At 33.4% G+C, this 20,322-nt stretch overlaps 1 protein-coding gene across 6 annotated transcripts in view; it reads left to right on the top strand.

Annotated features, from left to right (window-relative positions):
* LOC128162781 (ecdysone receptor-like) overlaps positions 1-20,322 on the top strand; it is an 83,049-nt gene that overhangs the window by 35,803 nt on the left and 26,924 nt on the right. For 3 of the 6 annotated variants that reach the window (XM_052826159.1, XM_052826162.1, XM_052826164.1), the window contains one exon: positions 12,035-12,240. In XM_052826159.1, the coding sequence (XP_052682119.1) occupies positions 12,132-12,240 (109 nt within the window). In that variant the 5' untranslated portion in view covers positions 12,035-12,131. Of the gene's footprint in view, positions 1-3,452; positions 3,878-12,034; positions 12,241-16,310; positions 16,795-16,939; positions 16,958-20,322 lie in introns of those variants that run through there. The other 3 variants (XM_052826163.1, XM_052826165.1, XM_052826166.1) reach the window with 3 other exon arrangements.

Consider the following 20,322-nt stretch of genomic DNA (forward strand, 5'->3'; position numbering starts at 1 on the left):
CTTCTAGACTATTTCTATCATGGGTCTATGATGTTAATAACTTTTGATTTAAATGCCATTATTTTTTGTAACACTAATTACAAGTTGTTAATAGCTTCAAAACTACCAGATATTAAAATAGAGTCCTTTTGAAAATTTGATGATAGTGATTTATTTTCTTACTGACTGATTAGGTTGGTAATTAGCCCCTTAAAATGGGGTGTTGGCTTGTGTTGTTTTAGGTGACATGACCCCTATATCTATTATCACCTTAGGTGTGAAAAACAGACTGCTTGAATTTTCTTTTTATGAACACAGGTTCAATGCATTTATCATAATCTGTTTATTATTTAAAAAGAAATATAACTTACTTCTCTCTTGTGAAATTTTTTTTACTATGTCTCGCCTATAAGTCGGACCCCCACTTTTCACTCAATTTTCTACTCCCAAAAATCCGACTTATAGGCGAGTATATACGGTATATCAGGTTTGACTGTTGTCTAAGATTACATTGGATATAAATACATTGTGTGATTGTTGTCTAAGACTACATTGGATATGACTACATTAAGTGTGACTGTTGGCTAAGACTACATTGGTTATGACTATTAAAGTTGACTGTTGTTTAAGATTACATTGGATATAAATACATTAAGTGTGATTGTTGTCTAAGATTACATTGGATATAAATACATAAAGTGTGACTGTTTTCTAAGACATTGGATACGACATCATTAAGTTTGACTGTTGTCTAAGACTACATTGGATTTGACTATATTAGGTGTGACTGTTGTCTAAGACTACATTGGATATAACTACATTAAGTTTGAGTGTTGTCTAAGACTATATTGGATATGACTACATTATGTGTGGCTGTTTTCTAAGACTACATTGGATGTGACTACATTTAAGGTGTGATTGTTGTCTAATACTGGATTGGATATGACTATATTAGGTGTGACTACCATCAGGTGTGACTGCTGGGAGTATTGTTACATAATGAGTTTGATTGAATAAGACAGGTGGGATAATAGTGGCTTGACATTGAAAGGTGTAAATACATTGGTTGTGACTAATATGACTACATTGACTGTGGTTACTATTATGGCTGTGACAACATTGGATGTGCCTACAAGAAGTATGACTATATTGGACGGGACTACAATTTTTATGGTAATATTGGAAGTAATTTGTATTGGCTATCACTAAATTAAGTGTGAAAACATTAGATGTGCATACAATGAGTATGACTTAATATTGGATGTGACTACATTGTCTATGACTATTTTAGATGTTACTGTATTGGCTTTGACTATATTGGAATTTTACTGTATTGGCTATGACTATATTGTATATGACTATATAGAATGTGACTTCAGTATATGACTATTTTGGATGTTACTGTATTGGCTATAACTAAATTGAGTGTGAATACATTGGTTGCAACTTATAAACACTCTTGTTTTTATTGAATGTGTCTGACATTAATTGATTTTGACTATATTGGATTAGCCAATATGGGCTGCAACTATATAAGGCCCATCCCTACAATGATTCTGACTGTAGAATTTATGCTGTGTCTTCATTGAGTTTGACTAATAGACTAAAATAGCGATGACTACATTCATGTAACAACATTAAGTCTGTCAGTGTATTGTCTGTGACTACATTGATTGTGAATATTTAGTGTGACTAAAGTGGTTTGATGACATAGAATGTGACTAAATTGATTGTGACTACATCCACTGCATTGGGTGTGACTAAAGTGGTTCTCATAACATAATAGATGGGACTGCATGGATTAGGACTACATTGATTGCAAAGAGTGTGATTAAAATGGCTGACTATTTTGTGATTCATCAATTTTTGCTTTGCATCAAATGTGACTAAAGAGGTTGTGACTAATTTTGGATGTCAATACATTCACTGTGGTTTCGTTGGCTACGTTATTAAAGTGGACTTATTTAGGAATTCAATGAAAATTGGCTGAATATGAATAGCAGTTTTCTTCAAGAAGCTAAAATTTTAAGTCGGAAAATTTAGTGATGATGAGAGCCTGGATCTTTTTCACCTGACTCTTCCGGAAGTAAAAACGCCCATAAATTTAGGGAATAAATTCAGGGCTATTTTGAAGGACAATTGCTCTTTTTACTCAGGTTCTTCCAGAAGGAAACACTTCCATGTTGTGACTTGCTATTTATCGAAATAAACAATGAAATCAAGTGTAATCTTTAAAAAAAAGTTTCTTTCCCAAAATCGTCACCTAGCAGTGTAGCAGAGTGGATTAGAGGGTACACTACAAATCTGTACGTCATTAGTTCAAATCCTGCTAGGAATTTTACAATTTTTACCTTTCCGAAAATGTTTAAATCATAATTTTTTGGTTAAATATTGTAAAATTAAAAAAATTTTAAACTGGTGAAAGTATTTTATTAATAATGTACTTTAATCCACTTTACTATTGATATATGTCCCATAACATGTTAAAACACTTATTAATTTAGGAAAGATAAATTAGATATGTATATGGATTAGAAGCTGGTATAGCTCTAGTTCACCTGGTTCTTCAAGAACTTTGAATTTAAGAAAGAAATTTGGGTGAGCATGAAAGACTACCTCTATTTCACCCAGTTCCTTGAGAAGTTAAAACACCGATAAAAAATTTTTCCGCCTGTGCGAACTTCAAGTGAGGCCTGTCTGGTGACCTTGGAGGAACCTTGGGGAGGAGTCGATACATTGTAGCCCATTCATGGTTCAGTCGACATCCTGCTTGCTCAAGGATCTCCCCCACTTCTCATAATTCTCTCGCATTTTCTTGTTTCAAGGAAATAAAAATCGGTGAAGCAGAGCGCCTGCGAGAAAGAATAGGATGCGCATTTATAGATATTAGGAGACAAATTGAAAAATCTTGTAGAGGAATCTTAAGGACATAGGATTGTTGTGTGCTCCTGAACTTAAGGATTTTTACTTATTTTTTCCTTAATTTGGTAATGATAGCATAAATATGTCACAATTGAAAGAAAACTTTTACCTAATTGTTAAATGCAGTTGAAAAGCTTTCAGATCATATCATGTACAACAGATAACCTCTTGTGTAGAAGATGTTAGGTGTATCAAAGAAAGAATAAAAAAAAGATTGAAGAACTTAAAAAGAATAGCAGCCTTTCTTCTAAGCAAAACTGAATTTGAAAATTTCTGCCTGGAAGAAAAATTTCCCAGAAAAAAACCCAAAAAAACAACTCTCCAAATTCTTCTGCCTTTTGAATTATCATGGCATCTAGTACATGTGCTTAGGCAGATGAACTCTGGGATATGGCCAACTCACCATGTAGGAGTTGTTCCGTAAAAAAAAAAATCGCCTTAGTCTGGTCAACGAGAGGTCAACAGCCTACCGATATACAAAGAGGGGTTATTTTTAGGTACACAGCCATTTAAAAAGCAGAAATATACTGACTCACTCACATGATCCCCTTGATTGACAGTTGTTTTTGTTTGTTTGCTGGTGGAGGTCTTCTCTATATTTTTTTTTATACACCTTTAGCCTTCATAAGTTGTTTAGCTTTCATAAGTTTATAGGCTTATTACAGCTATTTGTATATATATTGTGTAAAAATTTGTGAGTGCCAGAAAGAGAGTTTTTAGGGCATCTATAATTTTTCTCACCATATTTTGAAGAAGAGGGAGAAAATGTGCTTTTTTCGGTTACTGCTTTGAGGAATTTTACTTTCCAATGCCTTTTTGTATGGATTAAATAATTACATATTTCCTATTGGATCGAGTTCATCATTTTCTCTTACAATGATACAGCAAGCTGTATGTATATTATTTATTGGACATTATATTCCTGACAGAAAGATGGGTATACAAGGAAATATGAAGGCACGCCTTGTGCTAGCAGGTAAATATGTTATGATGAACATAGATATACTCATCTTTCAGGTGTTGTCAACAATAAAATCTTGTTTATCCTTTATCATCACCTAGCGCTGATTTATCGGAAGACAAATTTGGCCTTACAATGGCTTACTATTGACAAGTTTATATTTTATATATTTATAAATATTACTTTTTTCGGGGAAAGGGTGGGGAGGGGGGATGGGGGCAGTGCAAAGTGTTTTAGCTATAAAATTTAGTGCTTATCTGTCCTGATCTGAAAGCTCTATGCAATGAGAGAAAGGGTACAAAGAATGTAAGGGCATTCAGACTGTGTTGGTAAATGTCACTTCATGTAATATATGAAATATGACCACATGTACATTTTAGTGTAAATTCTGATTACTTATCATTTATGGATGATCAATAAATACAAATCTACGTATCCGTAAGGTGGTATGGGACACCTCCATATTGTGAAGTACTTCCTATAGAAATGAACAATAGAATTGACTATAATTTTATTATTTCTTTTTTTAACAATATGTTACCCAACCTAATGTAGTGCAATGGGTTAAGAGCATGTAATATTTAACTTGAATCTGTTAGTTGTGAGTTCAAATCCCGCTTGGGATTTTAGAAATTTTACCTTGCCAATTAATTTTACAACCTATTCGATTGTCATATACTGCAAAATTTGAAAATTCTTGAAAACAGCTTGGTTTGAACATTTTGATTATAATGTACTTATATCAACATTAATAATGACAAGTGTCCCATAAAGCCTTAGCAATGATTTTCACTTGCAAAATTTATGAACATTGGTGCTCTGACACAAATATTGATGAAACACAGTATATTTTTAATTGTGTACATTGGAGTGTGTGTGTGTGAACCAATTACACATACACCTCTGTCAGTATTTGGTTGTTAACATGTGGCCGGATACCATGTGTGTGGATGTGTATAACATACAATCATAATCCATATTAAGATACAAATTGAACCCTTCAATGAAGAGAGATAACTCTAAGATTGTTCACTTTAATTTGTTCTTATTTAAAGTTTTAAGAAATTAAACGGGTTGGTGATATTTGTCAAATTCAGCATTCCTAGATTGATAAAATTTTAAAAATTCAGTGCTATAAGACATTGTAAATCATTTTTTCTGGGAAAAGCATGGCATGATATTTAAATTTTGTTGACTATTTGATATGAAAAGTATTTAAAAGATTTGGACTTTTTAGATTTAAGTAACAATGATTTATAATAATTGACTGATAGAAATACATTTGAAGATTAATGTTATCATTAACTCCGCCATGATCATCTTTAGTACTTTGATTTTCATTCATGAAAGAGTATTTGTAAAATCAGAGATACTTAGTGATCAATGAATTCATCCCCCCCCCCTTTTAAAAAAATATGCCAGAGTTGCAAATTAATGTAACTAAAAAATAACTTCCTTAAGATTAAGAAAAATTTAATGAAAACAAAAAACCTTTCATAAATAGCAATATTTTTTTGGGTTAAATTTTTTGAGTTTAATAGTATGAAGTTATGATATGTTTATTGTTATCAAATCTTGTTCCTTCATGCTTGGATAGGTAAATATAGCTTATAAAAGTTCAGTGATAGGTCAGGAAGGCCGATTTCTCTAGAGGGAATGGAGATCACATGTTGGCTGTGAATAGAAAATTTGCATGCCTGTGCAGATTAATATTCCCATCCAGATAACTCTCGTTTGCATGTATTTAATATTAATTTTCATCTCCTTATATCTCAAGTATGTTCTTCCTCTTCTTGTGATGAGGCTCTTTATAAAGCAATCTTAAGCGTTAGAATGTATACAAAACCCAATTGTCAAATTAATGACCTTATAGAAATGGAATAGTGTTTGATTATTGAGTACTTTCAAGTATTTGAGTATATATGTACGGTGTCTTAAAATTTTGACCCATAATGCTCCATTTTTAATTTTTCTGTTCTTGAACATCAAAGTTAAAGAGGGTTAAAAGGTTGTGACCGTTTTTAGAATCAATTAATTAATTAATTTAGACCATTAATGATAAGAAGAGAATCATCAAGCTCTGTTTAACAAAGTATCGAACTTTTAGATCTAAGATAAATATTTATGGAAATTTTATTTAAAAAAAATGAGAGTTACTACATGTATAGTTTAATAAATTGTGACTAAAAGTTTAAGGTACAGTACCTTCAACGCGGATCCCGTATTTGACCGCGCTCCCCCCGCGGTTATTTAATCCTTTCCGCGTTACACCATCGCGGTTAATTCATCGCGGTCCTCGCTGCAGCCATGTTTAAACCGCGGCGGTGTGGCCTACCGTTGTACAAGGTGATCGGAGATTTTTACCTGTATGCTATTAGACAATTAGACGGCCACCTAACACTGAGAGTCATTCTATACTAGCCATGTCTGATGTATTGTTTTCATTTCACACATTAAAATGATTACGTATTTTAAATGCACGTTTTCAAAACTCCTTATCGATTATTTTAGAGATATTTAATTAAAGAATCATCTGCACCCGTAATAATTTTCATGTAACTGTTGATATACCTATTATTTCAAAAATATTTAGTCATTTTTATAATGTAATCTACATGACGGAGAGGGTTAGAACTATAAAACATTATTTTTCGATTTTTTAATGATTTTAAACATTTCCGACTACAAAAATGTTTTAATCCATATCAGTTTGTAGCTCGTTGTACGGCACTCTCTCGATGCTCAAGACAATTAATCTAGTCCGTGACAGGCACATGCTACACGGAGAACGTTTACCTACGGTCAACGGCATGATATGAAAATTTTACTCAACCCTAAAAATACTAAATTATATTGACATAATTTTATGTGAGTTCAATATGAAGCTACAACACAAATGTACATGTAGTATCAGCTGTGAATACCGTTTTTCGTAACCGCCCCTCCACCTCTTCAACGTTTTAATGACTGTGAAAGTACATGTAAATTGTACTTGACTTTAGTCCCAATTGTTTAACATAAAGGTGTGAAACCATCGCATTGACGGGAAATCACTCTACGCTTATATGCACAGAATACACTGGTACATGTACATATGAGACAGGTGGATAATCCGTGTAACGAGTGACCATCAGGAATTTCATTTGTTTTTCAAACAATTTTACTAACAGTAATAACGAGAGAGAGAGAGAGAGAGAGAGAGAGAGAGAGAGAGAGAGGCTGTCGATACTCAAGACAATTAACCTAGTCCTTGACAAGCACACGCTACGCGGTGTACGTATACCATACGATCAACGGCAAAATATGAAAAATTTTACTTTACCCTTAAAATATAAAAAGATATTGATATCATTTGATGTGTGTTGAATATGAAGCTACTACACATATGTCGTATCTGTAGCGAATTATAACGTTTTTTGTACCCCCTTTCCAACGTTTAATGACTGTCAAAGTTAACTGTATTTGTCTCAATTGTTTTACACAAAGGTGTGAAACCATCGCACTGACAGGAAATCACTCTTCGCTTGAACGCACAGAATACACGGGTATGAGGCAGGTGGATATTCCTTGCAACAAGTGACATCCAGGAATTCTACCCGTATATCAAACAATTTATATAACAGTGACAATAAATAATTGTTTCATTTTACTGCCTTCTTAAACTGTAAAAGGTGTTTAACATGTCTCTTCCCCCGAAAAGAGAGAGAGAGAGAATTAGTTTTCTTTTTAACAGTGTTTAAATAACGTTGTATACGAACTAAACTTCACAAACACAGTGTCAAGCATTAAACTAAACACCATAAACAGTGTTAACTACTTTATTGTTAGACAAACTTCTTTTTTCCCCGAAGACTAATAGAACGAAACTGTTTTCCTTTATCAAGGAAGAAGCACGTGGTGCTGCTCGCGGGCTGATTTGATTGACAGGTGAAGCACGTGGACTCAGACTGAAACTGCATATTGGATTCAATCACAATGTCTTTTATGAATACCAAACTTAGAAAAATTTTATATTAGTATATTTCAATTTAATGCAGTCGCGTCGTGGGGGGATGGGGGGGCTAAAGAGCATTACCCTCTCTCTCTCTGTCTCAGTCTTTCTCTCACACACACATAAAGATCGTAGATAAAATCAAGATCGGCGACACTCAATCAAGAAGCCTCCTCTGTAAGATAGGTGTACGGTTAGACGAAGCCGTACGCAATTTGGAGATTTTCTTTTGTCTTGAATAGGTGTGAAAACCCCTTGAGCATGTGGCTTTCTACCCTAGGTTTGTTAATCACTATACACAGGAAATGATCGCGACTTATAATTAATATACACAATGAAGGAAATGTGTACAGAAATAGTTGGTATTTGAGTTTTTTTAAAAGTAACTCGAGATGTATGCATTTAATAACATGTACAACTTCCCATTGTTTTGTGATGTAACAACCTCATTCCAATTCTTGTAAAGAAATGTCTATCTTCACGCACACCAGAACGCCTAGCCATTGTTTTATGAAAATCACAGAATATACGTGTATATACACTGTATCTTTCAGGGCAACACTTAGTTTAAAACTGAATAAAACCCGTGCGATGTGAATAATCATACAATCTTAATTATGAGTACCTTTTTCCTTTGTGTTTTAATTAGGAGAACTGATTTTTCTTTGAACATTTAATTGTGAGCAATTGTTTTTATGAGGCTACAACTAGTCGGTCTACAGAACTGGTTGAAATCAATTTTCCGAACAAATTATAATTTTTTTTATCAAAACAATGACGCTTGCTACAGCAATTATAAAGTCGTGATTTTCCGTAATATAAGCGATTAAGCCACTTTTAAATTTTGAATGAATTTTTAACGGTTTCATAGGATAAAATGATATTGAAAATAAAAATATACATACCTGAATATTTATAAAGTAAAATATTTAATTTAAGTAAATAAGTCTTATTAATTTTACATTTTTGGGGTTAGATTTTAAAATTTAATTTAATCGTATATCGATATATCAATAAGTTAGTAAAGCATGATTTTTTAACCACCTGCGGGCATGGCTCATTTTACCTTAGATTGTACAGATAACAGCTTTAAATGATTAGAATTCAAATATTACCCCAGTATTACCAAATAAACAGCAACTATAAAAAAAGAAATATTTACCTTCAAACTATGTGATTTTCTATAAAAGGATCATGATTATCTTTATGCATTTGTTAACTTATATTTATGTTTAATGCATAATATATTTTTTTAATCGAGGGAGATAACTCGTGTTCCTTTTCGATACTTTTTAACACCTGTAATCGATCGTTCAAACCGCGGGGGTGTTGTCATTATGGGTGATTGAACCGCGGGGGCACGCGGTTTTTACCTGAGACAGGTGTTTAAACCGCGTTGCAATTTGGACCGCGGGGGTGCGCGGAAAATACGGGATCCGCGTTGACGGTACTGTAGATCTCTAAAGGGTAAATATGTTGACCCCGCTAGACTCTTTGAATTCTTATAATATTAATACGTATTTATAATACACAATACAAATAGTCACAGATATTAATATATTAAGAGGTTATATAATTCTCAAACAACCTTACGATTGACATGGATATTTATTTTTCCATCCAGTTTAAAAATTATTATGATATGTCTTGATCTTTCACATGCACGAATCTGTTTTTTGAAATCCTTAATAAAGATATCTTCATTCAGGTAGTTGATTATAATGTTAAATTCAATACTGTAAACCATCTTTAAACTGCGTGCGAGAAATTTTCATGAAGTTCGCGAGAGCCTTTTTGTAGCAAATATTTCTCGCCGAAAACCAGCCCTTGTCGTCCGATTATTATCACAACATGGGTCTGGATAAGGCTTGGTCGCAAAAATTAGTCGCCGCGATCCAGTTCATCTCCAGTTAATCGCGAAATAAAGTCGCCGCGAATAAAAGTTGGTTTACAGTATCATTCATGAGTATTAAGGGGGTTAGATGGTCGTGGCCATATTTAGACTACATTATCTTCCTTATAAAGAAGAGCTCTGTATAAACTTAAGGTAAAGGAAAATATACAAACTTTAACGCTAAAATATATGAATCTTTTCTTTACTCAATAATAGTTTGTAGCTTAAAAAATCATTATCTAAAAATTTCAAAAAGATCTGATGGCTAATTTGTTGACCCTCCAGCCTCCTTTGTGACTGCCTACAGTATGTAAAGAAAATAAACGATTTTAAAAACTGTGAAAATAGAAATCACCATTAGGGATCCTCAACACCCCGTGACTTCTACTTTTTATGACAGTATGTCACAACATGGCGATTTTAGCACATTGTGAAACAGTTAATACCACCAAAAGGACTTTGTGCGGTATTATGCATTTTTCGCCCCCAAAATTAAAGTTTAATTTTTTAAAAACTTTAAAAATAAGGTGGAGTATAGTTGAAATCATATTGGAAATAAGTGCGTAAAAGGTTGTCACCATAGTGACGTCATAATGTAGAAATGACATCATGTAGATTGTCTTATTTTGATAAATTTATGTTTTGTAGCAAAATATGGGTGTGTGTTTTCCGAGGGTTTTTCGACTGGGAAACATGGAGCGCAGGCTTACTCAAGTACCAGTTTTTAGTATGATGTGTATATTTACAGAAAGAAAAACAAATCTTAACATCGTACTTGAGCAGGCCTGCGCTCTATACTTCCTAATGCAAAATATAAAGAAAAAATTACAATATTTTCATTTGTTTGCAAAATTGTGGGACTTTGTTCATTTAGGTGACGTCATAAATAAACAGCGACTGAGCAATGATCACTAAAATCAAGATTAAAGTGATAGGCATCCTCTGTACAATATGATTTATGAAGATTTGATTTTCATACGACACTACTTAGAAATTGGTTAAAACTGGGTGCAGATATTTGCCCATACCAAATACAGTTCTTTGTTTGTCTATCTCTGTGGCGCTGTGGTTGTTCCTTCAGTCTTACCAATTTGCTGGTCCTGAGTTTGAATACTGCAGGGGTTTTTATTTTCATGAACAGCGGTAAAATTTACAAAGTTGATTTTTTCCCCCCAAAAGTGAGATTTTTTATGTCATTTTCAAGTCGAACAAATGCTAAAAATCCATAATATAGAAGAATGGGCTTGTAGGCAGAACCTTTCCCAGGTGTGTGGAGGACCCTTAACATCGAACACGTTCCCATAGAACTATTGAGTGGAATTCAGTTGTGACGTCAAATTTGATTATGACATCATAATAGTATGAAGTTACAGGCAATAGACTTTACTTACATATTACATGTAGTTAATCAATCGAGAAGCCTGGAATAACAATTATGAGCCAGGCGTGGCTTTCAGTTGTTCTGAGCTGTCTGAAAGGTCATTGAATCTTTGGGTATATTTCATTACCAATTTATATATCATTGTCTTAATGCAATTATTGGACTGAATCATCATCTGTTTATGGGGAGAAGTAAACTATAAAAATTCATCGTCTAGTCTATCTGGCAAATTCTTCACTGAGCTTTTCTTACCTGTAGTTTGTTTTAAAATTGTGTCATAATTGTGGTTATGTTCCTGAACAGGTGAGAATGTATGTATATATCTGTTGAAGATGCTTGATATTTGTGTGAATAATTGTTAGAGGAACAGATAAATCTGGAACTGTTAAAATATTTGTATTGCTTGAAATTTTGGTAAAAAAAAAAAATATGGCTTTAGAAATTTTGCTACGTTTGACTTTTTTTTTTTTTAACAAACCTCTAGATATTTTTTGATCTAAAGAAAATTGCAAAAAAAAATTTAAGAATTTAAAGCATATAAAAAATTTCCATGGAACATGGGGTTTAGATAGGTTTTAGATGTATATAGATAAAGTAGAAACTTAATGTATATATATATATTTTTTTTTTGGCAGTAACAATATGTTGAAAGTTTTATAGCTTAAAGATACTTTGTGAGTTAATGAAATAAACTTTTAAAGCAAATTTCTCTGTTGCATCTGTGGAAATTTTCAATTATTTGTTCATTTTAATGATCAATATTATTTTAGCTTTTAAATCAAAATTGGCTTAAATCTGAAGTTAGAAATTTCTTCTAAATTTCAGTATCTTTTTGAAAACTGAAGTGATTTATTTTTTTTTAAAATAGATAAAGTTAATATTTTGGTCTTCATTTGTATATTGTAGATTTCTTATGACATCATTTGAGGAAGAAAAAAGTGAAAGGTGTTTGACCTTGACCTTCCCCTTCTTGTGTCAAGGATAAAATGAAGCTGAGATCCCTATGTCTGCAATCGTGGCGTACCAACATCCTATTCACCCCTATAACATGCATGGGCAGTATCCAGATCTATTTATAGATCCGTCCCGATACTCGCCCATCATGGGGAAGAGTAAGTAATTTAATTTTTGATTTCATTCACACATATGCCTTGCACAGACAGTACTGTTGATTCCTGATTAAACGCGAGGATTAAATATCGGCATAAAATTGCGAGAAGCACATTCGTCAAATTTCAAAATCTCGCTTTTTCAGACATGAAAACTACAGGAAATTACCTTTAAAATTCAGAATTTTATGTCCTCTCGATTTGATGGAAAACGGTTAAATTGTGGAATTAAATACTCGCGTAAAAATAAGGAATGTACATTATCCAGATCTATAGATCCATCCAAATAATTGGCCATCATTGGGAAGTAATATTTGTTAAGTTTAAATTAATCCCCAAAATCATACATCGTTAGTATCCTGATCTATATATAGATTCATCCCAATATTAATTCATCATGGGTAAGAGTAAGTTAATTTTTTTTGAAAAGCTATACAATTTGAAAAGTTCGATTTTTCAATACAAAATCAAACTTTTCTGTGAATTCACTAGCCATAAATATATTGTGGAATCAAATTTATTCGTGGTGGTAAATGTTCGTGGGTAGCCAAAATTTTCAGGGTTCATGGTGTTATTTTGTTGGTTATGTAATCGGGACAATTTTGATATTTATGAAGCAAATGCTTGTATGTACAATCGTGGGGATGTAAATTCGTAGGCAGTTGTTACCCACGAAAGCCACGAACACTGGTCCCATCAAAGATGATTTAACCCATTCTGAAACTATGTTCATCGCCAAATTTGAGTGGCCATCTCTGCAGTGCAATGGATGAATAGAGCTTCAGTTTAACCGCAGGGACTTTGTTCTTCGTATGAGTAGCTATGAATTTTTTAAAGATGATTTTTTTCCTCCAAAAGTTGAGGTCTTTTTGTTGTTGTCATTTTTAAGTTGAACCTTTGCTGATTAAATTCTTTATATGTAAGAAATATAGAAGTTCAAACTTGAATGTGAATTATTTTACATGGAGGACTCTTATTATATGGAGATTGAATAAAATATCTGAACTTCTTTTAATTGAAAGAATCCATACAGAAAAAAATGTCCCTTAAAAAAATAAAGCAATAAAGACAGGATTTTTTTAAAAATTTAAACTGATTTATCTGCTTAGAATTAGATGTAAAATTTCTCATCTTTTATACAGAGCGGGACTGTGATTCTGCCCATACTGTAGTGTGCAATTTGATTTGATAGAACTCTTTTAATTTGATAAAAACTAGTCTCAAATAAAAAGCATGAAATTGCACTTATAATTGATCAGAAAAAAATTATATTGCTGCATATATGATAAATAGCTTAAGAGTTTATTTCTGGAAATTTCATGGGCACTAGGTTAGAAAAGGGTCTTATTTCTCTGGGACTCAAGCTTTGAGGGATTATTTTGAGGGACAGAAAAAAAGTCCAAACAAAGCAGTGAACCTGTTAACTAAAATTATAATACTATAATGCAGTTCAAATGATGTCTGGCTAATGATATTTAATCTCTTAGATGGCCTGCACATATGGGCCAGGCCCTCTCACATAGCGCTATCATTCTTAGACATGCAGTATAAATAGAACTGATAAAGAACTATATATGCATTGATCAGTTGACTGATCATTTCTTTAGTTTATTTTTAATGCACAAAGTCATTTTTTAGTATTTCTTTGAATTTTGAGTAGAGAGAGAGAGAGAGAGAGAGAGAGAGAGAGAGAGAGAGAGAGAGAGAGAGAGAGAGAGAGAGGAGAGAGAGAGAAAGAGAGAGATGCATATAGAGGGAAAGATAGGTGAGATAGATGCTGGAGAGAGAGAGAGAGAGAGAGAGAGAGAGAGAGAGAGAGAGAGCACATTCAAAGAGGGACAACTCTCTTCTTCCAAAGAAAAAAAATTAAACAGTAATCATTTATATTTATGAAACACTAATCATTTATATTTCAACCCAAATAATTTATTTGATGAGAAAATAAAAAGGTGGCCTGCATATTTTTGATGCCCCTTAGCCAGGTGAAACCAATTGATCTAGATCTTAAGAATCCTTTGCTGGACAGACATCAAACTTGGTTGCATGATTTGCGGTTACAAAGTCAAGGTGAATGGGTCATAATGCTCTGGACGCTACAGGTGAATCACACGATGTATATTGGGAGAAAGGTTGACCTTTTGAAAATACTGCCGTTTCTATTCATTTGTAACATTGATATTGTTCAAGAAATCTTTCTGAAAAAAAATTATAGTGCTACTTAACTATTTGATCTCATTTTACACTAGCTTGCATTATTTTTTAACTCGAGATTAATATTTTAAGGACCCAAATCATGTACCATTTCCCACTGGCAAATAACAACAGTAGCTGCAATTATTCGATCTACCTTAGGGGACAAATCAATGAATTAATGATCATCCTTTTTTGTTGAAAAAAGTGCATTTATTTATGAAGCCAATATAAAGTTCGTTCGGAGCCTTGTACATTTTTAAAAAAAGATTTTTCCTTTGTATCCATTGGGGATTATGGTTTAATTACCTTTAATCCTGTTCTCCAATGTTTGTAAGTTGTATAATTTCCTAATTATGATGTAGACATACTTTTGCTGAACCTTGAAGCTACTGAAATGATGCGCCATCCAGTTCAGTTTGAATCAAGCTGTTTAGAATAAAAAACTGCAGGGAGCATAAATATTTGGAACATGGAAAATTTTAATCTAAACATTAATTTTTTTTATTTAAATGAATTTTCTCCTTTCATTAATTAAATTTTTTTAATTCAAGCTAATTATGATACATGCAGTTTAGATTATTACATCAATAGTCTAATAATTAAGACAAAGTTAAATGACCAGGTCTGACCTCTCACAAAACCACCTGTCCTCTACAATTTTTTATTTGTGGGGGGGGGGGGGGGTTGAATCAGGATCAATTAACTCTTCTAGTTTTTCAGAATTAATGAAGCTATTTGGTCTTCATCCTAGCCCACTCCTACATATATTTTTTTGGAGGGTGGCAAACAAATCCTTACTCCAACCCAAACAACACCTCTACCACTTTAACATATTTTGGGGTGGGGGGAAGGTGAGGCTGGGTGGGGATGAGTGATGAGCTTATAGAATTAGAAAAGATTCTATATTCCCCATATACCTACATACATGTCCTCAGCTCTCTTCCACATTTTTGTTAAAAGTAGGGGGTTTTAATTTGAAATGTAAACTAACTGATCAAATCCAAACCCCCCCCCCACCCTCAGGAACTCCCCCCCTCCCCCCCGCTTCAATTTCGGGGGAGATGGGATTTTTCTGTGTCACTCCATTGCCCCTACCTGGGGCCCCTAGCTTCCTTCTCAGCGTTCTATTTATATACAGTGTTGACCCGGCCTTCACACCGTAGAAGCAGGCCAAATAAAGTGCAATGTGTTAAACATGCTGCTCCATGCCACAGCTCTGGCGACCAGCTAATGATCTAGGAGATATTGAACCAGGAATTGATTTCAGACTTAACATTTGTTTTATTCCTATATTCTCCTGCTCTTTCCTCTGCCCAATACTCTCAGAGAAATGAATTTTAATGTGATCGGCAGGTTCGACCAAGTGCTTAAAGGAGACAGCCTGTTTTTTTACTGAGTGATCGTGGTTGGATTTTTTTTCTCTATTGTTATTGCACTGTGATCTCTTATTGATATCTTCTAGGGAATTGACGCATTTTGTACAGTGAGGAGATTAGCATTGGGAGTCATTTACTCTGGGATTTCTGTTGTGTATTTTTTGATGCTATGATTTCTACTACATGTCATTCGCCTGAGACTTTTAAATGAAGTTTCTTTACATAACTTGTTGACATTCGTCCATGTGGAACTGTGACAGTCCATTCCTATTTAAAAGCTGGGATATATAGTGTATCACTGATGGATTTATTACCGGTGCTGTACACTGTATTATAGTCAGACAATAATATAAATCTGTTCTTGTCCTGGTGATTATAATTTTCTACCTCATATCATGTTAATAAGCTAGCCCACCTGTATAAGGCTAGTCAGACTGTACGTCACTAAGTTGAAAGTAAATACAGGGAGTCTATTATTTTCAAGGCTGATCTTAACCTCTCTCTCTTCTCTTAATTATTGCAATGGATGATGGATATACTTTATGATGGTGTATATATAGTTGACAACGTTTCATTGTGTCGTATTTCAGTACCAAGAGAATTTTCGTTTAAGATATATTGGAATTAATCTTCTAGTGTATTGGTATTGAGAGCCAATTTATACTGCCTTTATAATTCAGATGTACGTGTGGGTTTCATAAGATACAGGAATCTTGACAAAATGTGACAGATATATACATGGATATATATACGCTCATTTATATATATTTATAAAGGATCTCCCAAAGATTACACGGATTCTTAGAACATGTAAAAACAAGGATTTACATAAATAATCACTTTGAATGGGATTAGAGCCTGTGCCGTCGAAAACCGAAACTGTTTTTTTCACTCTGATGAGAATTAAGCCAGAATTTTCTCTGTTGAGGAATGGTATGGTTCAATGCTGATTCTGATACAGAACTGGAGAAGCCCCCCACTGCTAAAGGTAACGCTACCCCTACTTCCCACTGCTAAAGGTAACACTAACCCCCACTGCTAAAGGTAACACTACCCCCCACTGCTAAAGGTAACAACCCCCACTGCTAAAGTAACAACCCCCCACTGCTAAAAGTAACGCTGCTAAAGGTAACAACCCCCCACTGCTAAAGGTAACGCTACCCCTACTTTAAATCACTTTAGACCCTGTAGGCTCCCCCTCCCAAACACTTAAGAGAATAACATACATACCCTGAGTGCAGCATACCCCTGCTGAACATGCTGAAGGTAAAATATCTGACCCTAGTCATTTTTGAGAAGTGGACAGGCATAGCCAACATCCAGGAAGTGGATATAGGCTATGCCTGTCCACTTCTCAAAAGAGAATAATCTGACCTCTTAATGCTACTATATAGGTATCTGTAAATGAAAATGGTAATGGTACATAATATATACTTTAAAGCAGGTATACTCAGACTCTATTGCTCCTACCCACACCCCCCCCCCCCCCACAACCACACCACACCTCTGAATTAAGGGAACAATTATACTCTACCCCTTCAACTGTGATGTACAGTATTTTATTATTGTACTTAGCCCATACTATGTGTAAATATTTTCTACCTCTAAAGATAAATGATACACTATAATTAGACATTTTGTAATACACTTTGTCTGAGGCTTTTGGTGAAAAAACCTTGGTTATTATTCCGTCCAACAAAGCCACATATATGATTTTGCATATTGGTGGTGATATAATTGCTTTTTCTGAGGCTTTCTGTGAAAAGACCCAGGATTGCATAAGGATGGAGATATGGTTGAAAATTATGTTCCAGTGATTCTTTAATTTAACTGCTTTGTATGCACATTTCATAATTATGTTTGATGACTGGTCTGAATTTGCTCATCTGTATCAGTCAAGCTGGTACTTATTTATAATGACTGTTTACTTTTGCAACTGCATCATCTCTAAAATAAGTGTGAATATGTATGCACAGGCTTGCATGCTTTCAGTAGGTAATGTGTCGGAGTAAACTAGATGAATAATTACTCAGAAAACTAATGATTACAATATACAAGAAATCATCATGTAAATCTCCTTATAGTCCACTAATGCATTTTCCATAGGCGGTAATGTTAACGTTAGGGTTCATAGCTCCCGCCCTAATTTTCGTTCAGCAACGAGGGACCTCTTGAATGAAAGCTCATCAAATTGTCTCTTTCCTGTTAAAATTTCGTGGTTTGAAGTCAGATTCGTTTTCCGGCAAAATGCGTCTGTATTGAAAAACTCTGAAAATGAAAGTAAAAGTAGGGAATTTCTCAGTTTTGGAAAGGGTGTACATCAAACAATTTCAATTCTTTTCTTCAAATGATAATTCAATTTTGACACTTGTTTTTAAAATTGAAAATCCTCTTTTCTGACATGTGTCAAGCATTCTGATTTAAAATGTCCCAATAAATGTATATACACTCTGAAAGTATAGGGACTATTTTGCTTAAAGGCACTACTTTGTTGTCCTACCGATTCTAAAAATAGTTAGAGGGATATACCCATGTAAATCTCCTTAAGAAGAAAAGCTCTGTATAAAAATAAAAGAAAACATTCAAATTTTTAAGTTTAAATGTTTTGAATTTTTGCATGCTAAATAATAGCTTCAGCTAAAAAATCGTTTTTAAAAGCTTATATAAGAGCAATCTGATGGTTATATTGTTGACCACCCAGTCTCCTTAATGCATTGAACAATTTCGTTTTGAAAGTTTTGGGTGGAACAATTTAACTGAACCTTAAATTTGAAAAGAGGTTAGGAAAGCATTTTTGGTAAATATTATAAGAGATCCAAGTTCAATCGAGGGTGTACGGGGATTTATCCTGGGTTGTGTTCCTCCATATCCTGAATGGTGTATGGATTATAAACCAGGGTAAATCTCGGTACACCCTTGTTTGGACCTGAATAACGAATTTATTTCCTATGTAAACCAAATATATCTGTTTTCTATGTCTAATCAACGGTGTATTACACTTTCAAAATATGCAATTTACGCATTCAACGCATTCTGATGTCACATTAAATGCATTGTGATGTTGGTTTTTTTTTTTGCCTCCAGCTCAAGTTGGGTGTACAGAAATTTGCACCCGGCTTGTTAGCCAATCAAATCTTGTGTCACAAGCTACATTGGAAATAAACTTATTTACATTGAATTAAATTGAATAATTTTTGCACCGTAATGTATTTATATAGATATGAATTGTCAAAAGAGGATCATTAAATGAATCGTACTCATGCCGGAATTTAAGTGCTTGAATATATAAAGTCAAGTTAAGAATATTTTGGTTGATTTGGTAATTCAATAGCTATTGACAGTATGTTAATACTTCAGACATTTGCTTTTTATGGGCTATATAATCTTTTTTTTTACTATATGTCAATGCATGGCATAAAAACCTTGCAATGTAGGGCCTGAATTCCAACTGTTCACGACTAAGGTTTAGGACTTTACTATTAATTAATTGAGATTTATGATGTTACTTGATCTAACATTATTTTATTCAGGCTCGTTATAACAGATTTTAATCCCTCTTAAATATTTTTTAAATACATTTTATTTTACGATGGCATTTTTTACATTGATGAATCAGGAATTGAGTTGGTCCGCTATAAAAGTAGGTTTACAGTGATGTTGAATTGATTTATTTTACTTTGGGAAATCTTGCCTTAAATATACAAGTTTTTCATATAAATTGATGACATATCTTGCTGCCCCCCCCCCCCCCCCCCCCCAAAAGTAAATTATGATCTGTTTGATTAATAATTTTTAGTTTCTCATGAACTGAACATTATATTGATATTATGAATATTATATATTATTTAATTTATGTATTTATATTATATAAGATATGATTCATCAATTTTCTAACATTCAATTAGGAATTTAAAAGTGACACAGTATTTTCAAATGTGATTGATCAGTTGACACGTCATTAATTTGTGAATGTATTTTTTGCTTAAAATAAGATCATACACTATACATTACTTAAATGTATTTTTGTCTCACTCAATAAATCTTTGGAGTTAGGATCAAGTTTAGTTACGAGAGAGGGGGATTATAATGCTGTGATAATGGTGTTTTAAAAATAAGTCAACATGTTCTTGAACAAAATTTTTTAAAGAAATATTCAAATGAAAGTTATAAATGCATTGAGTGTTATCAGATTGATCATTTTTAAGACATTTGAATTTGCATATCTCTGATACCTTTTTCTGGTGGGCTCAACAACTGACTGCCATATGACCTTGTCCGTCAAGCAGTTGATATTTAGAAAGTGTCCTCAAAATTGATTTATCAGTGCATGAATTCGCACAATTGATAATGTTCATTTGTTTTTTTTTGAATTTCAATTCTTAATTATATGCATGCAATGTGTATTTCTGTCTTCAGTTAAACCACTCGGCTAATTCTCATTTTCTGTAGAGGAAAAAAAATCGCCAAGACACATTATTAAGTTGCTGACTTCATGAGTGCAGGTTTATGCTAGAAT

Source organism: Crassostrea angulata, chromosome 9 (assembly GCF_025612915.1).
Source record: "Crassostrea angulata isolate pt1a10 chromosome 9, ASM2561291v2, whole genome shotgun sequence".
Classification (NCBI taxonomy): Eukaryota; Metazoa; Mollusca; class Bivalvia; order Ostreida; family Ostreidae; genus Magallana; species Magallana angulata.